The sequence below is a fragment of the Lichenostomus cassidix genome, chromosome 18, assembly GCF_008360975.1.
Source record: "Lichenostomus cassidix isolate B80296 chromosome 18, HeHo_3.0, whole genome shotgun sequence".
Lineage (NCBI taxonomy): Eukaryota > Metazoa > Chordata > Aves > Passeriformes > Meliphagidae > Lichenostomus > Lichenostomus cassidix.
Genome location: NC_139498.1, coordinates 6,398,531 through 6,414,488, shown reverse-complemented (window position 1 = coordinate 6,414,488; position 15,958 = coordinate 6,398,531). Strand labels below are relative to the sequence as shown.

The 15,958-nt window shown below is 58.4% G+C and overlaps 2 protein-coding genes across 11 annotated transcripts in view; one reads left to right on the top strand and one right to left on the bottom strand.

The window, feature by feature from the left end:
• Positions 1–12,037, top strand: part of CASKIN2 (CASK interacting protein 2) — a 52,803-nt gene extending 40,766 nt beyond the window's left edge. For 4 of the 7 annotated variants that reach the window (XM_085077741.1, XM_085077738.1, XM_085077739.1 and 1 more), the window contains 17 exons: positions 1,121–1,218; positions 1,319–1,464; positions 1,609–1,704; positions 2,556–2,686; positions 2,902–3,010; positions 3,149–3,257; positions 3,533–3,627; positions 3,707–3,824; positions 4,066–4,248; positions 4,665–4,786; positions 5,231–5,306; positions 5,419–5,513; positions 5,738–5,848; positions 5,951–6,052; positions 6,293–6,431; positions 6,763–9,334; positions 9,562–12,037. In XM_085077741.1, coding sequence (XP_084933867.1) covers positions 1,121–1,218; positions 1,319–1,464; positions 1,609–1,704; positions 2,556–2,686; positions 2,902–3,010; positions 3,149–3,257; positions 3,533–3,627; positions 3,707–3,824; positions 4,066–4,248; positions 4,665–4,786; positions 5,231–5,306; positions 5,419–5,513; positions 5,738–5,848; positions 5,951–6,052; positions 6,293–6,431; positions 6,763–9,334; positions 9,562–9,658 — 4,399 coding nt within the window. In that variant the 3' untranslated portion in view covers positions 9,659–12,037. The remainder of the gene's footprint in view (positions 1–1,120; positions 1,219–1,318; positions 1,465–1,608; positions 1,705–2,555; positions 2,687–2,901; positions 3,011–3,148; positions 3,258–3,532; positions 3,628–3,706; positions 3,825–4,065; positions 4,249–4,664; positions 4,787–5,230; positions 5,307–5,418; positions 5,514–5,737; positions 5,849–5,950; positions 6,053–6,292; positions 6,432–6,762; positions 9,335–9,561) is intronic. The other 3 variants (XM_085077744.1, XM_085077742.1, XM_085077745.1) reach the window with 3 other exon arrangements.
• Positions 12,038–12,729: 692 nt separating this feature from the next.
• The window catches only part of TMEM94 (transmembrane protein 94), a 50,487-nt gene continuing 47,258 nt past the window's right edge, over positions 12,730–15,958 (bottom strand). For all 4 annotated transcript variants that reach the window (XM_085077748.1, XM_085077747.1, XM_085077749.1 and 1 more), the window contains one exon: positions 12,730–15,499. In XM_085077748.1, the coding sequence (XP_084933874.1) occupies positions 15,427–15,499 (73 nt within the window). In that variant the 3' untranslated portion in view covers positions 12,730–15,426. The remainder of the gene's footprint in view (positions 15,500–15,958) is intronic.

Below are 15,958 nucleotides of genomic sequence, written 5' to 3'. Positions count from 1 at the left end.
GATGGTGGGAACTGGGGTAAAGGGTCTGTTCCCTCCCAGAGGGACACAGGCAGGGCGTTGGGTTTCGCTGGGGCACAGGAAGGGGACAGCAGGGAGGTGAGACTCGAGCATGGGGATGGCAGTGTGTGTGCTGGGAGAGTCGTGGTGCTGATGGTGTCCACAGCATCGCCTTGCTCAGGGCTTGGAGAGGATGGGGTGGGCGAGTGTGGGTTTGTGCAGCCACCCCAGGGCAGAGTGGGGCCCCACAGGGTTGGGTTGGGGGATTTTGTGCCCCCTGCATTCGCAGTTTGAGGCAGAGGTTTCACTGTGGCTCAGGGACATGGTGGGTGTATTGCAGGAGGGAGCAGCCCTCTGCTGGGGTTAGTGTCCCTCCTGCAGTGTCAAGACTTGCACGGGGATTTGGGGGTGCTCTGGGACTGCAGATCTTGAGGAGAGCTGTGCTGGATGAGCTGCATCCCTGGCACTGGCTTTGGACACTGCAGAGTCCATCAGAGCCCCATGCTGGTGTTGTCAGGAGCCCCCCATGTCCCTTGGAGGGGCACATGGGCTAATCCCCTGTGGCGCAGGGACCTCTTGCTTGGCCTTGGCCCTTCATGTGATGGCTCAGGGGGAGCGCCAGGCAGACAAGCCCCTTTCACAGCCCCAAGACACTGGGCTCTTTCATTACTGGCGGCCTCCCACACTCTGCCGTGGGCTCCTGGCAGCCCTGCTGGCATGGGGAGGGGGCAGGAGTGGCCATGGGGCCGATGCATTTGCTGATGCTGTGAGCAGTGTTGGGGCTGCCTGGCTGCTCCACGGAGAGGGGATATGCATGTCCCTCCATCCTGCCTGTTTTCCTCAACAGAGGGCATGGGATGAGTGACTCTTCTCCCTGGGGTTTCCCAAGGGACACAGGGTGCCTGCATCCCTCACTGAGCCCTGGGGCACAGACAGCTTGGAGGGATTTATCAATGTTTTGCTAAGGGGAATCTGAGGCACTGGGAGTGGGGAATTGGAAAGGGCATAGCCATGAAGAGCCAGTGACAATCCCAGCCCTCAGCCCATGTCCCTGTGGAGGGAGGGGCAGTGTGGACAGCACAGCGGGGCTGAGGGCCGGGCTGAGCCCTGCCTTGTGCCACAGGTTCTCAGCGCTGCACCACGCGGCCCTGGGCGGCAGCCTGGACCTCATCTCGCTGCTGCTGGAGGCGCAGGCCACCGTCGACATCAAGGACAGCAACGGTAAGGGGTGACCCCCTGGCGCAGCCCCTCTGGCCACCGGCTCAGCCCCTGCGCCAGGCCGGGGGCTGTGTCCAGCCCTGCTGAGCCCCGCTGCCCACAGGGATGCGGCCCCTGCACTATGCAGCGTGGCAGGGCCGCGTGGAGCCCGTGCGGGTGCTGCTCCGCGCCGCCGCCTCCGTCAACATGGCCTCGCTGGACGGGCAGATCCCGCTGCACCTCTCGGCGCAGTACGGCCACTACGAGGTGGTGAGTGAGAGCCCAGAGCCACCCACGCCCCCTCCCCGGGGCTCTCAGGGGTACATGGGTGCATGCAGACCTGCTGTGCTGGGTGGGAGGGAGGCAGGGCTGCTGGGTGATGCTGAGCCCCTGCACCATATTGCTCCCCCGCAGTCGGAGATGCTGCTCCAGCACCAGTCCAACCCCTGCCTCATCAACAAGGCGAAGAAAACCCCGCTGGACTTGGCCTGCGAGTTCGGGCGGCTGAAGGTGGGTGCTGTGGGCTCTGCCCTGCGCCAGGGACTTCTCTGGGGGCAGCTCTGGAGCCTGCTGGGCTCCTCTAGGAGCAAAGTGCTGGTTCTGGCCACAACTGCTCTATGTCCACCACAAGACTCAGAGCCTGGCAGGCACCGCCTGCCTCCTCCTGTGGCCAGACAAGGCCAGATCCTGCATCTGGGAGCTGTGGGTTTTGCTCCTGACCTTGCAGCAGGGCAGGGTCAGGCTGGGAGAGAAGCCAGTTCTCGCTCCTGGTTCTCTGTAGCCTCCCCCCACCTACCCCAGCTTTACTCACAGTTAAGCACAGAGAGTCTGAGCTGGCTAATCTCAGCAAGCTCTGAGCATCCAGCCCTGCTCCAGGTCCCTGGCACAGTTCATGGGGACAGGGCCATGCTTTGCTCTGGGAGACCCTGGCCCAGCCAGCACCACTGGGTTGGGCTGGAGCATGGCCAGCCAGACTGTTCCATGCCCCACCAGGAGGGCACCAGGGGGATATTTCCATTTTTGGAGTATCTATAATGTCTGCAGCTATAAACAGGGCAGTAAAAATAACTCCTCTGTGCCTCTGGGTTGCCCTGAGATGCTGAGAGTCACTCTGGGCTGGAGAAACTGGAAGTTTTTAGGGCTTGGTCCGAAAAGCCCGATTATGGGAAGACTATTTCTGGCTGTTGTGACCTTTTACAGCCACTCACAACAGTGTGGCCATGCCAAGCACTGTCCAGCTCCAGCCAAGCCTGGGACTGTGGGTGGAAGGGAGTGGTGGGCTGGGCCCAAGGATGAGCCCCTCACTGGGAGGCTGCAGGTGGGGGTAGCTGCACCCTGTTGCTCATCAGTGTTCTGTGCAGGTGGCCCAGCTGCTGCTGAACAGCCACCTGTGTGTCGCCCTCCTGGAGGGACAATCCAAGGATTCCACTGACCCCAACTACACCACCCCACTGCACCTGGCAGCCAAGAACGGGCACAAGGAGATCATCAGGTAACCCTCTGCCAGCCCAGGGCACTGCCCTATCCTGGAAAAACCCATAATGGCTTCAGTCCCACTTCATCCCAAACCCACCTCCCTCCCCAGGCTTCAGCCCCTCGTGCCCAAAGCAAGTATAAGGTGTTGTCCCCTTCCCATCACAAAGCAGCTGAGTGCGTGGCCCCGATGTCCATGTCCTGCTGTTCATGCCTCTCCCTCCTTCCTACCAGGCAGCTGCTGAAGGCTGGGATTGAGATCAACAAGCAGACAAAGACAGGCACAGCCCTGCATGAGGCTGCGCTCTACGGCAAAACAGAGGTGGTGCGGCTGCTGCTGGAGGTGAGCATGGTGGGGACAGGGCTGTGTGGGGGGACAGCCCCTGGGGGTCACCCAGCACCCCTTCCCCTCGGTCCCTTGCCTCCCTTGGATCTGGTGGCAGGGAGGGATCTGGCCATGACCATGTCTCCTCCCCGGCAGGGCGGTGTCGACGTGAACATCAGGAACACCTACAACCAGACAGCGCTGGACATTGTCAACCAGTTCACCACCTCACACGCCAGCAAGGACATCAAGCAGCTGCTGAGAGGTGAGGTGGGGATGGCACTGAGAGGGGTTTCTTGCCCCTGGGACCTGCCTGGGCTTCCGGTGCTGCTCCTGAACAGCCTAAACCAGTGCCAGTATCCCAGGATGTGCTCCCATCCTACAGGTGGGGTAGTGTCTGGGGATCAAGTCCTTCCTGCAATATTAATGTTTTCTTCTCTCCTCTCTTTGCTCTTGCTTTCTCCTTCTGCCTTTCCTGGACTCCTCTCTTTCCTCCCTACGCTCTGGCACCTTCTTTCTTCCTCTGTCCCTTGCCTTCAGAGGCATCAGGAATCCTGAAGGTCCGAGCTTTGAAGGATTTTTGGAACCTCCATGACCCGACTGCTCTCAACGTCCGAGCAGGAGATGTCATCACGGTGAGGCTGCTCTCTGGTCCCCATCCCCTGCCCCACCATGGTCCCAGGTACCAACCCCATCCCTCTTGTCCCGTGGCAGGTCCTGGAGCAGCATCCAGATGGCCGATGGAAGGGGCACATCCATGACGCTCAGAAAGGCACTGACCGGGTTGGATACTTCCCACCCTCCATTGCTGAAGTCATCAGCAAGCGCACAGGTCAGTGGCCATCTGGGCATGCTGGGGACAGTCCCCTGTGTGGAACCTTCCCAGCCTTCCCAGCACCTCCTGTCAGACAGACCCCCGCAGCCCTGGCTAGCGAGGGGGGAAGGGAAGGACTCGGGTGGGCACAGGGGATGTGCCATGGGTGGGGTGGGAATTCAAGGGCTGTGGCTCAGCTCTCCCCCCTCCCTGCCTCCCGCATGAGCTCTGACCACGCGTGTTTTGTCTTTGAATGCAGGCATGGTTGTCCCCCGCGTGGCACCCACACAGCAGCGCCAGGGTCCCCCTGGGGCCCTCCCAGCCCCCCCTGGGGGGCTGCAGCACCTCCCCGATGAGTGTCCACACCCAGCAGCCCCGAGCGGCCCAGCGGCCTTTGGCCACCTCACCCTAACCCGGACGGCCCCTGGCCCTGACAGCTCAGGTCAGGGGAGCACCTGGGGAGGGAGAGGGGCTGGGGACCTTCCCCTGTTCCCAGCCCTGCCTGTGCAGGAGCACAGGGGGAGACTCGCCTTCCACCTCTGCATGGGGAAGCAGCCAGATGAGAGGGAGCAGATGCAGGAAAAGGGAGTTTTGGGGAGCCCTTAGAGCAGCCCCTTTGTTCCCTGTGTCTCAGCCCTCTGTGTGTGCCTTGCCAGCCCAGGTCACCCTGTCTGTGTCGTGCATGCTGGGAGGCGGGAGGGAACTGAAGCACTGTCTGTGGCCAGAGGGATCTTGTGGGAGACTCTTTTTTACTGGCATCACTGTGTTGGCACACGGATCCTTGCCGGGGATCTCTGTGCCCCATGTCAGCCCTAATCCTGGGGTGCTGCTGATGGGCCCCATGTTTGCCTCAAGCAGCAGGAGACAGGAACAGCGTGGGCAGCGAGGGCAGCATCGGCAGCATCCGCAGTGCTGGCAGCGGCCAGAGCACCGAGGGCACCAATGGACAGAGCACCAGCATCCTCATCGAGAATGCCAGGGTAGGCACCAGCCTCTGCTCCCCTGTGCTGCTTCCCTGTGCTGGCTCAGGCTGGAGATGGAGCCCAAACCCCTTCCCTGCCTCCTCCTAGCAAAGGAGCTGAGCATCCTCCACCACTCGCTTGCTGCCAGGGCTCAGCAGGGAGATGCTCCTGGGGTTCCCCGGTTGTCCCCCAAAGCACAGCTGATCTTCCTGAGTGGAGCTGGAGGCTGTGGTTGGCATCACACAGTGTCCCCACCATGTGCTGTGTCATCTGTGAGGATAATAAAGGGCCCTGTGCCAAATCCTGTCCAGGTCTCTTGGGCTGGTCCCAAGGGCCAGCCCCTTGCTGGGTGAAACTATGCCCAGCAGCACAGAGTGGGGACCCCCACTCTGCTCCTGGGTGTGTGACAGAGCTTGTCTCCAGGGTGGGGTCCTTCCTCCACTCACTCCTCCTCTCCCTCAGCCGCTGCCTTCCACCGGTGAGGACCTCCAGCAACACCTTTTGGGATCAGAGCCACGCAATGGGACATCCCCAGGAGGTAAGGGCTGTTCCAGCTCCATGGGGCCTTGGGCACAGCTAATGCCCCAGCCTTGGGGGCTTCTCGCTGCTCAAGTGCCCCTGTGACGGTTATCCTCTCTCATTTCTGCCAGGGCCACAGGGCCTCCAGACCCCAGGCAGCTGTCCCCCTGGAGACAGAGTCTTCTCCCACCAGTTCTTGCGTCCTGAGCAGCTCCTTGAGGGGAAGGTAACTGGGACAGCTTGGGAATGGTGTACTGGGCGAGAGGGCCTTGTTTGGGGCACTCAGCCCAGCTCTTGCTGCACCAGGGACACAGGGAACTGGGTCTTGAGGACACTGGGGACAAGTGGGTCTTGCCCAGGGAAATCCTGTCATCTTGTCTGGAGCAGCCAGGTTCTTCCAGCCCCTGCAGCCACCATCATGGGCTGTTCTGTGTCTCATCCTCTCCCCAGGATGCAGAAGCCATTTACAACTGGCTGCGTGAGTTCCAGCTGGAGTCATACACTGTCAACTTCCTCAACGCTGGCTATGATGTCCCTACCATCAGCCGCATGACCCCAGAGGTGAGACAGGTCCTTCCCCAGCCCAATCTGCCAGCAGTGGGTATGCACTGCCCCGAGCCCCCTGAGCCACTGCTGACCACGGCCCCACTCTGCTCCCGTTAGGATCTGACAGCCATCGGTGTGACCAAGCCAGGCCACAGGAAAAAGATCTCCACGGAGATCGGTCAGCTCAACATCGCAGAGTGGCTGCCCAACTACATCCCGGTGAGTCCCTGGCACTGGGGCTTTGGTCACCCCCTTTTTCCAGGTCTTTTCTCAGAGTTCTCTGACCTCAGGGCAGGACAGCATGGGGTCTGTAAGTAAATACACACTGCAATGGCTTTGACTGCGTTAAAGCAGTCAGAGACACCCTAAAAACACAGTCTTCTGGGCAGGGGTAGGGAGGGGATGCTGAAGGTGTTGCCCATTCTTCAATGCTCACAGCATCCTCCATGCTCTTTCCAGGCTGACCTGATGGACTGGCTCAGTGCCATCGGGCTGCCCCAGTACCACAAAAAGCTGGTGAACAACAGCTACGACTCCATCACCATCGTGACAGACCTGACGTGGGAGGATCTGCAAGAGATTGGCATCAACAAGCTGGGTGAGTGTCTCCTGCTGTGCTGAGGTGGCCTGGGGCAGCCAAGTTTCCCACCCAGGTCCCCACGCCCCGTTCTCCCGCAGGCTGGGAGGTGCAGGCATGTCCTGAGCACCCGGAAAGGGCAGTTCCTGGCTGTCCCTAAGAACTCTCCTTGGCCAGCTGGAATTGGGCCCAGGCAGGTAGATGCCAGCAGTAGTTTGTCTCCTCCCATAGGCAGGGTTTGGATAACCCCAAGGCCTTTGCCCCATTGTGTGACATAACCACGACTCTTCTTGGCCAGAAAACAAAGGCCTTGGGGGCTGGAGCTGACCTAATGTCCCTTTCCTTCCTGCAGGCCACCAAAAGAAGATCATGTTGGCTGTCAAGAAGCTCAGAGACCTCCGCAAGAGCCTCAACCAAGCAGAAGCAACTCTGGCAAGACGCAAAGTCCCTGGTTCCCTGGACATTGTCACCATCGAGTCGCTGGAGAACGGGGAGTGCCAGTCCCCACACACGCCCAAAATGACAACCTTCCAGGACAGCGAGCTCAGCTATGAGCTCCAGACAGCCATGTCCAACAGCTGCCATGAGACACTCGGCATCAAGAGCAGCCAGGGAATGTCCCGGAGCCAGGAGAGCATCGGGGTGCGGTCGCGGGGCTCGGGGCACTCGCAGGACAACGTGCTGTCCCGGCGCCTCTCCAGCCCCTCGCAGGAGAGCCTGGGCAGCGGCGAGAGCAGCAGCAGCAGTGGGCAGTCCTGTGCAGCCCCCCGCAGCAAGGAGAGCCCAGCCAGCCTGCCGGGCCGGCCCAGCCCTGAGCCCTATGGGAAGCTCATGTCCCCCGAGGGGCTGAACGGCTTTGCCAACGGCAGTGGTGGGGGCAGCCCTCTCAAGGAGAGGAACCTGCCTGAAGGCACGGATCAATACGCCCGGCCTGTGGCTCAGAAAGGAACCGGGACCCCAGCAGTCACCCCCTGTACTCCTCCCCAGACTCCCAGCAAGGGAACAGCCCCCTATGTCTTCATGTACCCACACGTCTCCCTGAAATCCCCAACGGTCCCATCCCTCCTGGGAGCAGAGCAACCCAAAGCACTGGCACACCCATACCCCTCCATCTCCCCCGGACAGAAGAGCAGCCTGCAGACATCAGCCCAAAAAGGTTTCTCCTACCTGCACAGCCAGTGTGGCCCCACAGAGCCACCCAGCACAGCCCCCACGGCCGGAGAGCAGCACAACGGGGGCGAAGGCTTGAAACACAAGAAGCGCTCTCACAGCCTGAACCGCTATGCTCTGTCAGATGGGGAGCACGAGGAGGATGAGGGGACCCCCAGCAGCACCCTGGGCTCCTATGCCACGCTGACACGGCGGCCGGGCCGCAGCCAGATGCCGCGGGCCTGTCTGCAGGCGGACACCAAGGTGACCCGCAGCCAGTCCTTCGCCATCCGGGCCAAGCGCAAGGGCCCTCCGCCGCCACCTCCCAAGCGCCTCAGCTCCGTGTCCAGTGCCCTTGCTGCCGAGGCAGATGGTGAGCAGCCCCCCAACCCTGAGCGGCAGCCCACAGCCCCCCATGACATGGTTGACATGGGTGCCACCCCCAGTGACACTGGCCGTGGCAGGACAGTGAAGAGTCTGGCAGCTGCATTAGAGGGAACACCAGGGGCGAGTCCATCCAAGCCCCTCCTGGCCCCAAAACCGCTGCACCTGACGCAGGAGTGTCCCCCCCGGGCAGATGTGGGTGAGCAGTCCCACGATGGCAGTGTCGCCAGCAGTGCCACACTTCCTGAGAGCAGCAAGGACCCCTTTGAGAGCAGCAAGCCACGGAGACGGACAGTGAGCGAGCCCAGTGCTCCTATGACAGAGGTGGCTGCGCAGGGCGAGCGGGAGGATGCCTGCTCAGACACAGAGGAGGAGGCCAAGCCAGGGGTTTCCTCTTCATCCTCCCAGAACAGCTCCAGTGAGTGTATCCCCTTCGCAGAAGAAGGCAACTTAACCATCAAACAGCGGCCAAAACCCAGCGGGCATCCCAAGGCTGACGTGGCCATGCCAGACACAGAGCCTGGTTCCCAGCCGGCAGAGCCCCAGAGCTCTGCTGGGAAGGAGCCGGCAGCCCCTGCTGCGAGCAAGGAGCCACCCGTGCTGGAGTTCAACCTCACCGAGTCGGACACGGTGAAGCGCCGGCCGCGCTTCAGGGAGCGGGAGCCACTGCAGGCGGTGCTGAAGGCATTCAGCATGGCGGGGCAGGAGGCAGGGGGCACCCCCACACCCCAGTATGCCCAGGCCCAAGCCGTCAGCATCGCGGGCCCCCCGGCACCAGCAGCACGGCCCACGCTGGCCGGGGATGCCTTTGACGATGACAGCGTGGAGTTCAGGATTGCTGAGATTGAGAAAAGCATCTTGTCACTGGAGAAAGGGATGAAGAAGGCCCCGAGCCCCACCAAAACCCCCAGCCCCACAGAGCTGGTTGGCACAGCTGTGGTGAGGACACCCACTCCAGGTACGAGAGCTTGTGGGGCTGTCTCTGAGGTGGTGGTGGAGCTCCCTCCCATGTTGGTGTGGGAGGTGAGGAGGACCTGTGCCTCCACCTGCCATGAGTCCCCTTCCTTTGCAGATGTCCCTGCCAAGCACACCTCCGTGGCATCCACCAAGCTCGTCTTCTCCGGGCCCAAGACCATCTACCAGCAGGTCCTGCAGCCCTCCCGCCACACTGTTGCTCCCTGGGCAGCCACTGAGGCGGTGCCAGATGTGATCGGGTCCCTGCCCGGTCCTGGCTCGCTGACACTGGAAACAGGCAGCAAGGTGTCAGCAAAGCCTTTGGCAGCTGCCCCGGGAGCTGCCCTGGCCCAGCAGCGGCTGGAGCAGACCAACTCCAGCCTGGCTGCCACGCTGCAGGCGGCTGAGAAGAAGATCACGGTGGAGGAGGCAGAGAGGTGAGGGAAACACTGGGATTGGGCCCCCCGAGGTGGGATTGGGAAGGCCCCAGGGAGGGCAGGAGAAGGGCTGTGCATGGGCACATCATGCCAGCACCACCCAGGTGCTCGAGCCCAGCTCTGTGCTGAGTTCCTGCTGCTAGGTTGGGTCCAGCCTGGCCAAAACCTTCCCCATCAGCAGTTGCAGCCTTTGGGCAGTGCTTTGACTCTCTCCCTTTCCTCCCCAGCCACCCTGGGACCGTGCACTCGGCCAAGAACATCTTGGAAGACATCAGCAACATGTTCGACGACCTGGCCGACCAGCTGGATGCAATGCTGGACTGAGGCTTGCTCCCTCCTTCCCCTCCCCACCTCCGGCTGCTCCACCAGTGCCCCTCGTGATGGGGAAGAGCAGATCTGGCACCGAGCAGTGCCTCCAGGTCTCTCCAGCAGCCTCGCTCCCCGCACTTTGCACTGCGGCTGGGAACACAGCTGCCCTCCTTGCCCACCCCTGGCTCTGTGTCACACATACCAGCGTGGTCTTGGGCAGGTTTCTGAGGGGGTCAAGCATTTCCCACCAGACTGGCAGCAGGAGGAGAGCCCAGTGGGGCTGCACATGCAGTCCTAGAGGCCACAGAGGAGCCCTCGCTCCCTTGCACTGAGCCGAGGAGCCTCCACAAGGGACTTTTCTCTTTCCCCGCTGCATTGTCAAGTCCTGCCTCTGATTATTTATCCCCTGCCAACAATGTGTCACAGGAGAGACCTCCCCGGGCAGCCGCCACTGAGCTGGCGATTCACTGAGCAGCCCCAGCCCCGGCCAGGCCTGACAGCAGCTAAAAGAAGACAGGGCTTGTCGCAATTTGGCAGCTTGCGGAGCGAGAAGGAACCTTTCTGCTTTATTTGCCGCTTTTCCAAATGCATCAGCATCAGGCAGCATGAAATCCAAGTGGATCGAAATCCCTCCAGTGGGACCCACAGACCCCTCGAGATGGAGCTGGCACAGCCTGTGGAGCAGCGGATGCTCCACCACAGCCCTGCCGGACACGGGAGCTTTCCTCCCTCTTCCCAGAGTGATGAGGATGGTGATGGCAGCGCCAAAAACCTGGGAATTTGGGCCAGTCCGTCTGGATCGTGCTGCTCAATGGAGTTTGCCCTCTGCCAACACCGTGCCTACAGAAACCCCCACCCTGGTCCTTCCAGAGTGAGGCAGCAGCGTGATTAATGCTTTTAAAATGTTTTCTCCCCCTCCCTTATCCTTTTTTTTGGGAGAAAACAGTCCCTTTTCCCAGTGCCCCTCCCTGCGGGGAGCTGCTGGCACAAACCCCGCCGCGAGCATTGTTCAACAGTAGCAGCGTTTGGGACGTGATCCTTCCCGGCGGCTCGGAAGCCCAGCGGGGGAGCTGACCCCGGATGCACCGGGGAATTCGGCTCGGGAGCAGCTCCCGCCCGCTGGATGCAGCCACAGCCCGTGGCTGCAGCGGGAAACGGCGATAGCTTTCTGCATCCAGGCGGGAGGAGCGGCTGCATCGCTCCGAGACAGATTTCTCTCGCAGGATCTGCTCAGTAGTGCATGGCTAAATATGTCCAAGAGCCCCGAACTTGGCTCGCGCTCGGCATGCCAAGCAAGTGAAAGCATCGGAGCACCAGAAGGGAACCGAAGATTGTGCTGAAGTGCCATTTGCTACAAAAATTCCAAACAAAGGGAAAGAAAAATCCATGTATTTCCCTTTTTTTTAAACAAAAAAAAAAATCAGCAATGCAAAACCGAACTGGAGAAGGAGAAGATGGCTGAGGCAGTCACTTCCCAATCCCACTGGGAGTTTGTGGCTGACTGGACTGCTTGCAGTCCCTTGTGCTTTTGCATGGGAAGGGGAGCAAAGCCCACCTGAACATTCCCGAGGATCTCTGCTCCTGAGGGCATCTGTGCCGTGGGCCAGGCAGGCAGGAGATGCCAGCCTGGCTTCTGGTCTCAAAAGCAAAGACAAAAAGCCCTGAAAAAACCTAAAATCTGGCCGGGACTTGAGGTCAGTGTGAGGCGGGTAAGACACTTCTTCCCTGGCCCTGATTTCTGTCCCCCACTGAGTGTATTCACTGCCCGTGTCTGAGTGCCACGTCATGGACATGATGCTTTCAAATAGCTACAACCAGTGGCACTTTATCAAGAGGTTCACAGAAGCCTTTTAAAACTGATTTTTACTCTCACAAGTCAACCTGGGACAAGCCCGGTTATTTTTTTTCCAATGTTGATAAACTGTAAATGTTGTGTTTTTTTTAAAGGCCAATGTATATATTTTAAATGTGATTTATTATATATATTTACTAACTAGAACTGCAAGTCGTGGGTCAGGGATAAGAGGACACTGGGGTGGAGCTGCCGCTGTCTGAGCCACCTGAGGGCAGCACAACGCTGCTCTCATTGTCAATAAGGGAATTAAACATTTGATTTTGCAGATGAATGCCTATTTTTTGAGCTCTAGATCTCTATTTTGAAGCTACTGTATGGTGTGTAAGTTATGTACACTGCAACTGGGACTAACTGACCCCAGCTGCACCTGCTCCGTGCAGCGAGACAGTGAGGGGAAAAAATAGCCCATGTAATCACCAGACTGACAACAGATTTTAAACCATCTGCTCTGTTTGTGTTAATCATGTGTTTTGTTTTCCACTAACATCCATTAAGACTAAATTCTATTAAACAGTGGGGCATATTTTACCCTTTTGATAGTTTTGCCTAGTTGCGTCCTTTGTGTCAAATGGCACGAGCTTGTCTCCTGCTGCGTGAAGTCCATCAAGGATCAGCTTTATCCTGTCCCTTGAGTGCTCCAGGGTTCCTCAGATAATCTCCCCTGGTGCATCCCAGTCACCTCCAGTGAGGTTAATGTTCAGTCTGACTCTCACCACCACAGCAGTAATGTGGGGACAGCACTGGTGTCCCAGTGTCCAAGTGCCCAGCTCTGCCCCTGTGACCCCTCTGTGCCAGGCAGACATTCCTCCCTCCTCCTGCCTGCTCAGACTGTGGCCATTGTCACCCCAGGGCCTGCTGTGCTCAGGACAAGCAGCCCAGGCCTCCTCATCCCACCACTGCATGTCTCCAGTGCTCCAGTGCCTGTTCCAGCTCACCCCGACCTTTTATCCATCCTGAGGGATTCAAACTGCTGCCAGCCTCGACTGAAGCAGTGCCTGATCCAGGAAAACACCAGGTAAGCAAACTTACTCTGTAGGAAGAGGTGTTCAGAGATGGACAGACTTGCCAAAAGCTGAGCAGAAACTGAGAAAAAGGCCAGAATTGGATCCCAGGAGCATCAAGCTCTCAGGCAATGTCCCTACAACAGGAAAATCACACCCTGTGACCCCAGCAGCCACACACATTTTTACCTCCTTGCTTTGCTGGGTGCAAACTTGTTCCCACTCTTGGGTGTGTTATCCAAGACAATCATTTATTGCCATTCATATACTGGATGCTTGTGGGTCTGGGTTTGTATCTTTTTTTTTCTTTTTTATACAATTTACAAGTTTTAATACAAATGAAATATTTTTACATACATCCCAAAAAATTTAATATAAAATATACAGCATTTAAAAACATCTTGATGTAGGAAATTTCCTTCTGAGGCCATGCACCCTGACCCTTGGACACCTCAGTGGCTGAGGGAAGAGTGGCACTGGCAAGACCATCCAAAAGGCTCCATTCATACACTTTAGCTCCCTCCAAGTCTAGCAGGTGAAGGAGGATGCAGGAAAATAAACATTTGTGATTACCCAGAGAAGAAAACCTTGAAGGTGCCTCCTCCAGAGGAAGGTGTGGCCAGCAGGAAGCCCTGGAATCTGCTGCCTTTTATCACCTACAACAGTTCGTGGCACAGGGCAAGAGCTGAGGTCTGGGTGGGGGGAAAGTTGGGACAGCAGTGAGCAGCTCTGTGCTGCCTCTGACTCTTGCTCATCTCAGCCACAGAGGAGATCATATCCCACTTATGATCCAACCCTGGCATCAGGAAGAAAAGCTGATTTCTCAGGGGCCAGGTGTGACAGACCTAGAGCTGGCATTTAGTGATCTGAGGCTGAGGAAGGTGCAGCTTGTTCTCCCTGAACCCTGCAGGCACCAGAGGAGTGAGGACACAGTCCAGTCTGGCTGGCAAAGGTGGGCAGACACTGCTGTGGTGCAAGGCAGCAGCTCTGTGCTTCCCCAAGGAGCTGCTGGCTCCTTATTCCATGCAATCCTGCCAGCCTGGGATCTCCACATCCACCCCGCAGCTGCAGGAAGTGGGTCCAAGGCTTGGAACACCCCCAGCTGCCCCCCTCCAGCATCCTCAGTGTGTCCCCAGAGCTCAGGGGTTGGCTGTACCCAGCTCTGCTCCTCTACCAGCCCTGCAGCAGGGTGAGGGTATTGCTTAGAGACACTCAGCTGTGCCCATGCTCTCTGGTTATGCTGAGAAGTGAGGAAGACAAGGTGGAGCAGCAGGGCAGAGCATGGGGGTTCCAGCCAGCTCCCTGCCTGCCCAGGAGGGACCAGCTGCCACTTGTTAATCTCAGGTATCAAAGGGGAAGTAATAGCCAAACATTGTGGTGTTAATGTTGGGACCAAAACCCCAGGGCCAGGATTTACCAGCTTTAGTGTTTAGTACTAGAGTCAACATCTCCATGAGCTGCAAGTATTCTGATAGCCAAGCTTGTGTGCTCCTGTGTGGCCCTGGGCTGTCAGCTCACAATGGCACCAGTGCTCCCAGTACAGATGGGGTCTGTTCAGAGCTCAGGAGCTTGTGTGCTGCTCTGGGGCAGATCATGGCTTGCTGCAGCCCTCAGGGGAGAGTCCCCCAGGCAAACAAAGAGACCTCCAGAAAAACACGGAACAGATGTTGCCCAGGGAGGTTGTGGCTGCCCCATCCCTGGAATTATTAAAGGTCAGGCTGGACAGGGCTTGGAGCAACCTGGGCTAGAGGAAGGTGTCCCTACCCATGGCAGGGGGTGGGACAAGATGAGCTTTAAGGCCTCTTCCAACCCAAACCATTCTGTGGTTCTGTGTGAAGGCATTAGCACAGAGGGGAGAGACTTCCCAGCACTATGGCAGACAGACATGATACAGGGGGGTTTCCCTGTGCCTTGGAGAACAAGTACTGGATGCAGCACAATCCCGGGATTGGGAAAGGAGCCATTCACCAGCTCTGTATTAGTCACAACTGCAAGTTGCAGATATCCTGCCTGGAAAGACATCCCCTCCCTCCAGGGCGGGTTAGGCATGGCTCAGGCTTTATCTTGAGCTGTGGCTCTCTCAAGCAGGCATGTTACTGAAGCAGAACAGCAATTCGGATCACAAACAAGAGAACAGCTATAAAACCTCTCTGGGGGTTGTTAAAGAAGATAAAAGCTGGTTCAACAGGGCTGCAGGAAGCTGAGCCATGCTGGCTCCCTGCAGGCAGGCAGAGCTGCCCTCCCTCTGCACCAGACCAGAGGATCAAATACAGACAGCTTTTCCCAAAGCCCTGTCTCATCCCTCTTCTGACACCAGCACAGGGCTGTGACAACGACACTAGAGGGCAGGGCTGGCCCAGCCCGGCTGTCCAGAGACCCTTCGCACTGTCCCCTCGGGAATGTGAGCTCCCAGCACCCCTGGGACTGCAAGAGGGATGGTTCCTTTGCCCCAGGACACAGGGCAAGGAGGCGGGGAGGGCATGCACAGGCACGCACACAGGGAGAGCAGGCAGAGATGCAAAACCAAAACGGGTTTCAATAGAGATCTCCTGCTTCAGCAGCCCTACTGGTCCCAGATTCTCCTGCCAGGCCCAGGAAACCCATCTGCTCACACAGAGGAAAGGAGTTGCTTCATTTTAGCATCATCATGATACTAACAAATACCTCTAGTAATAAATAAATAAAGGAAGGGCAGCCTGAACAGGCACCAGAGCTTGCAGGCTCCTGTGAGGGTACCTGGCAGGCTGGGGAGGGGCTGCATACCTGTGGGGGGATCCCTGCCTGGGGCCCCGGAAAGGTGCAGATGTAGTTTTGCCAGGAGGCTGTCTGGTTTTGCATGTGTGAGGGAAAACTCCCTGAGCCTTTGGTGCAGCCACTCTCCCAGTGGCTGTTTGGCCCTGGCTCCAGGGAACTTGAGCTGGGTGCTTTTAAAATGGCGAATTCATCCCCAACTTGGTTTCAAACTGCAACTTCTGCCTCTTTTGGTAACGGACACGGACCCTGGAGAGGAAGAAAGGAGTGAGCATGTGGAGGGGTGGAAGGCAAGACTGCCCTAGTGCCATTCCTGAGCTGGCAGCCCCAGGCAGGGAAGCTCCTGGCCTGGGCCCTGTAGTAGCCTGGGAGGGGAATCAAATCCAGAGACCAATCAATGGTCTCAGTCCTACCCCATCCAGCTAAATCCCATCCCCAGAGACAACAGACACAACACAGAAAGGTCCAGAAACCTTTCCCAGGAACTGAGATGGTGTCTCTATCCCCATCAGGGTTCCCTGTAATCCCCGCTGCCTTTCCTCCCCAGCCCATTTCCTGAATCAATGTTCATTAGCGTTGACTCCCAGCTCTGGCTGCTCCCTGTGCTGGGAAGAACAGCAGTCACTTTGCCTGCTACTCATTCTTGGCTTCAGCCACTTCCCGTGCAAACGAGTCCCACAGTCCAGGCTCTGTGTGAAGGCACATTTC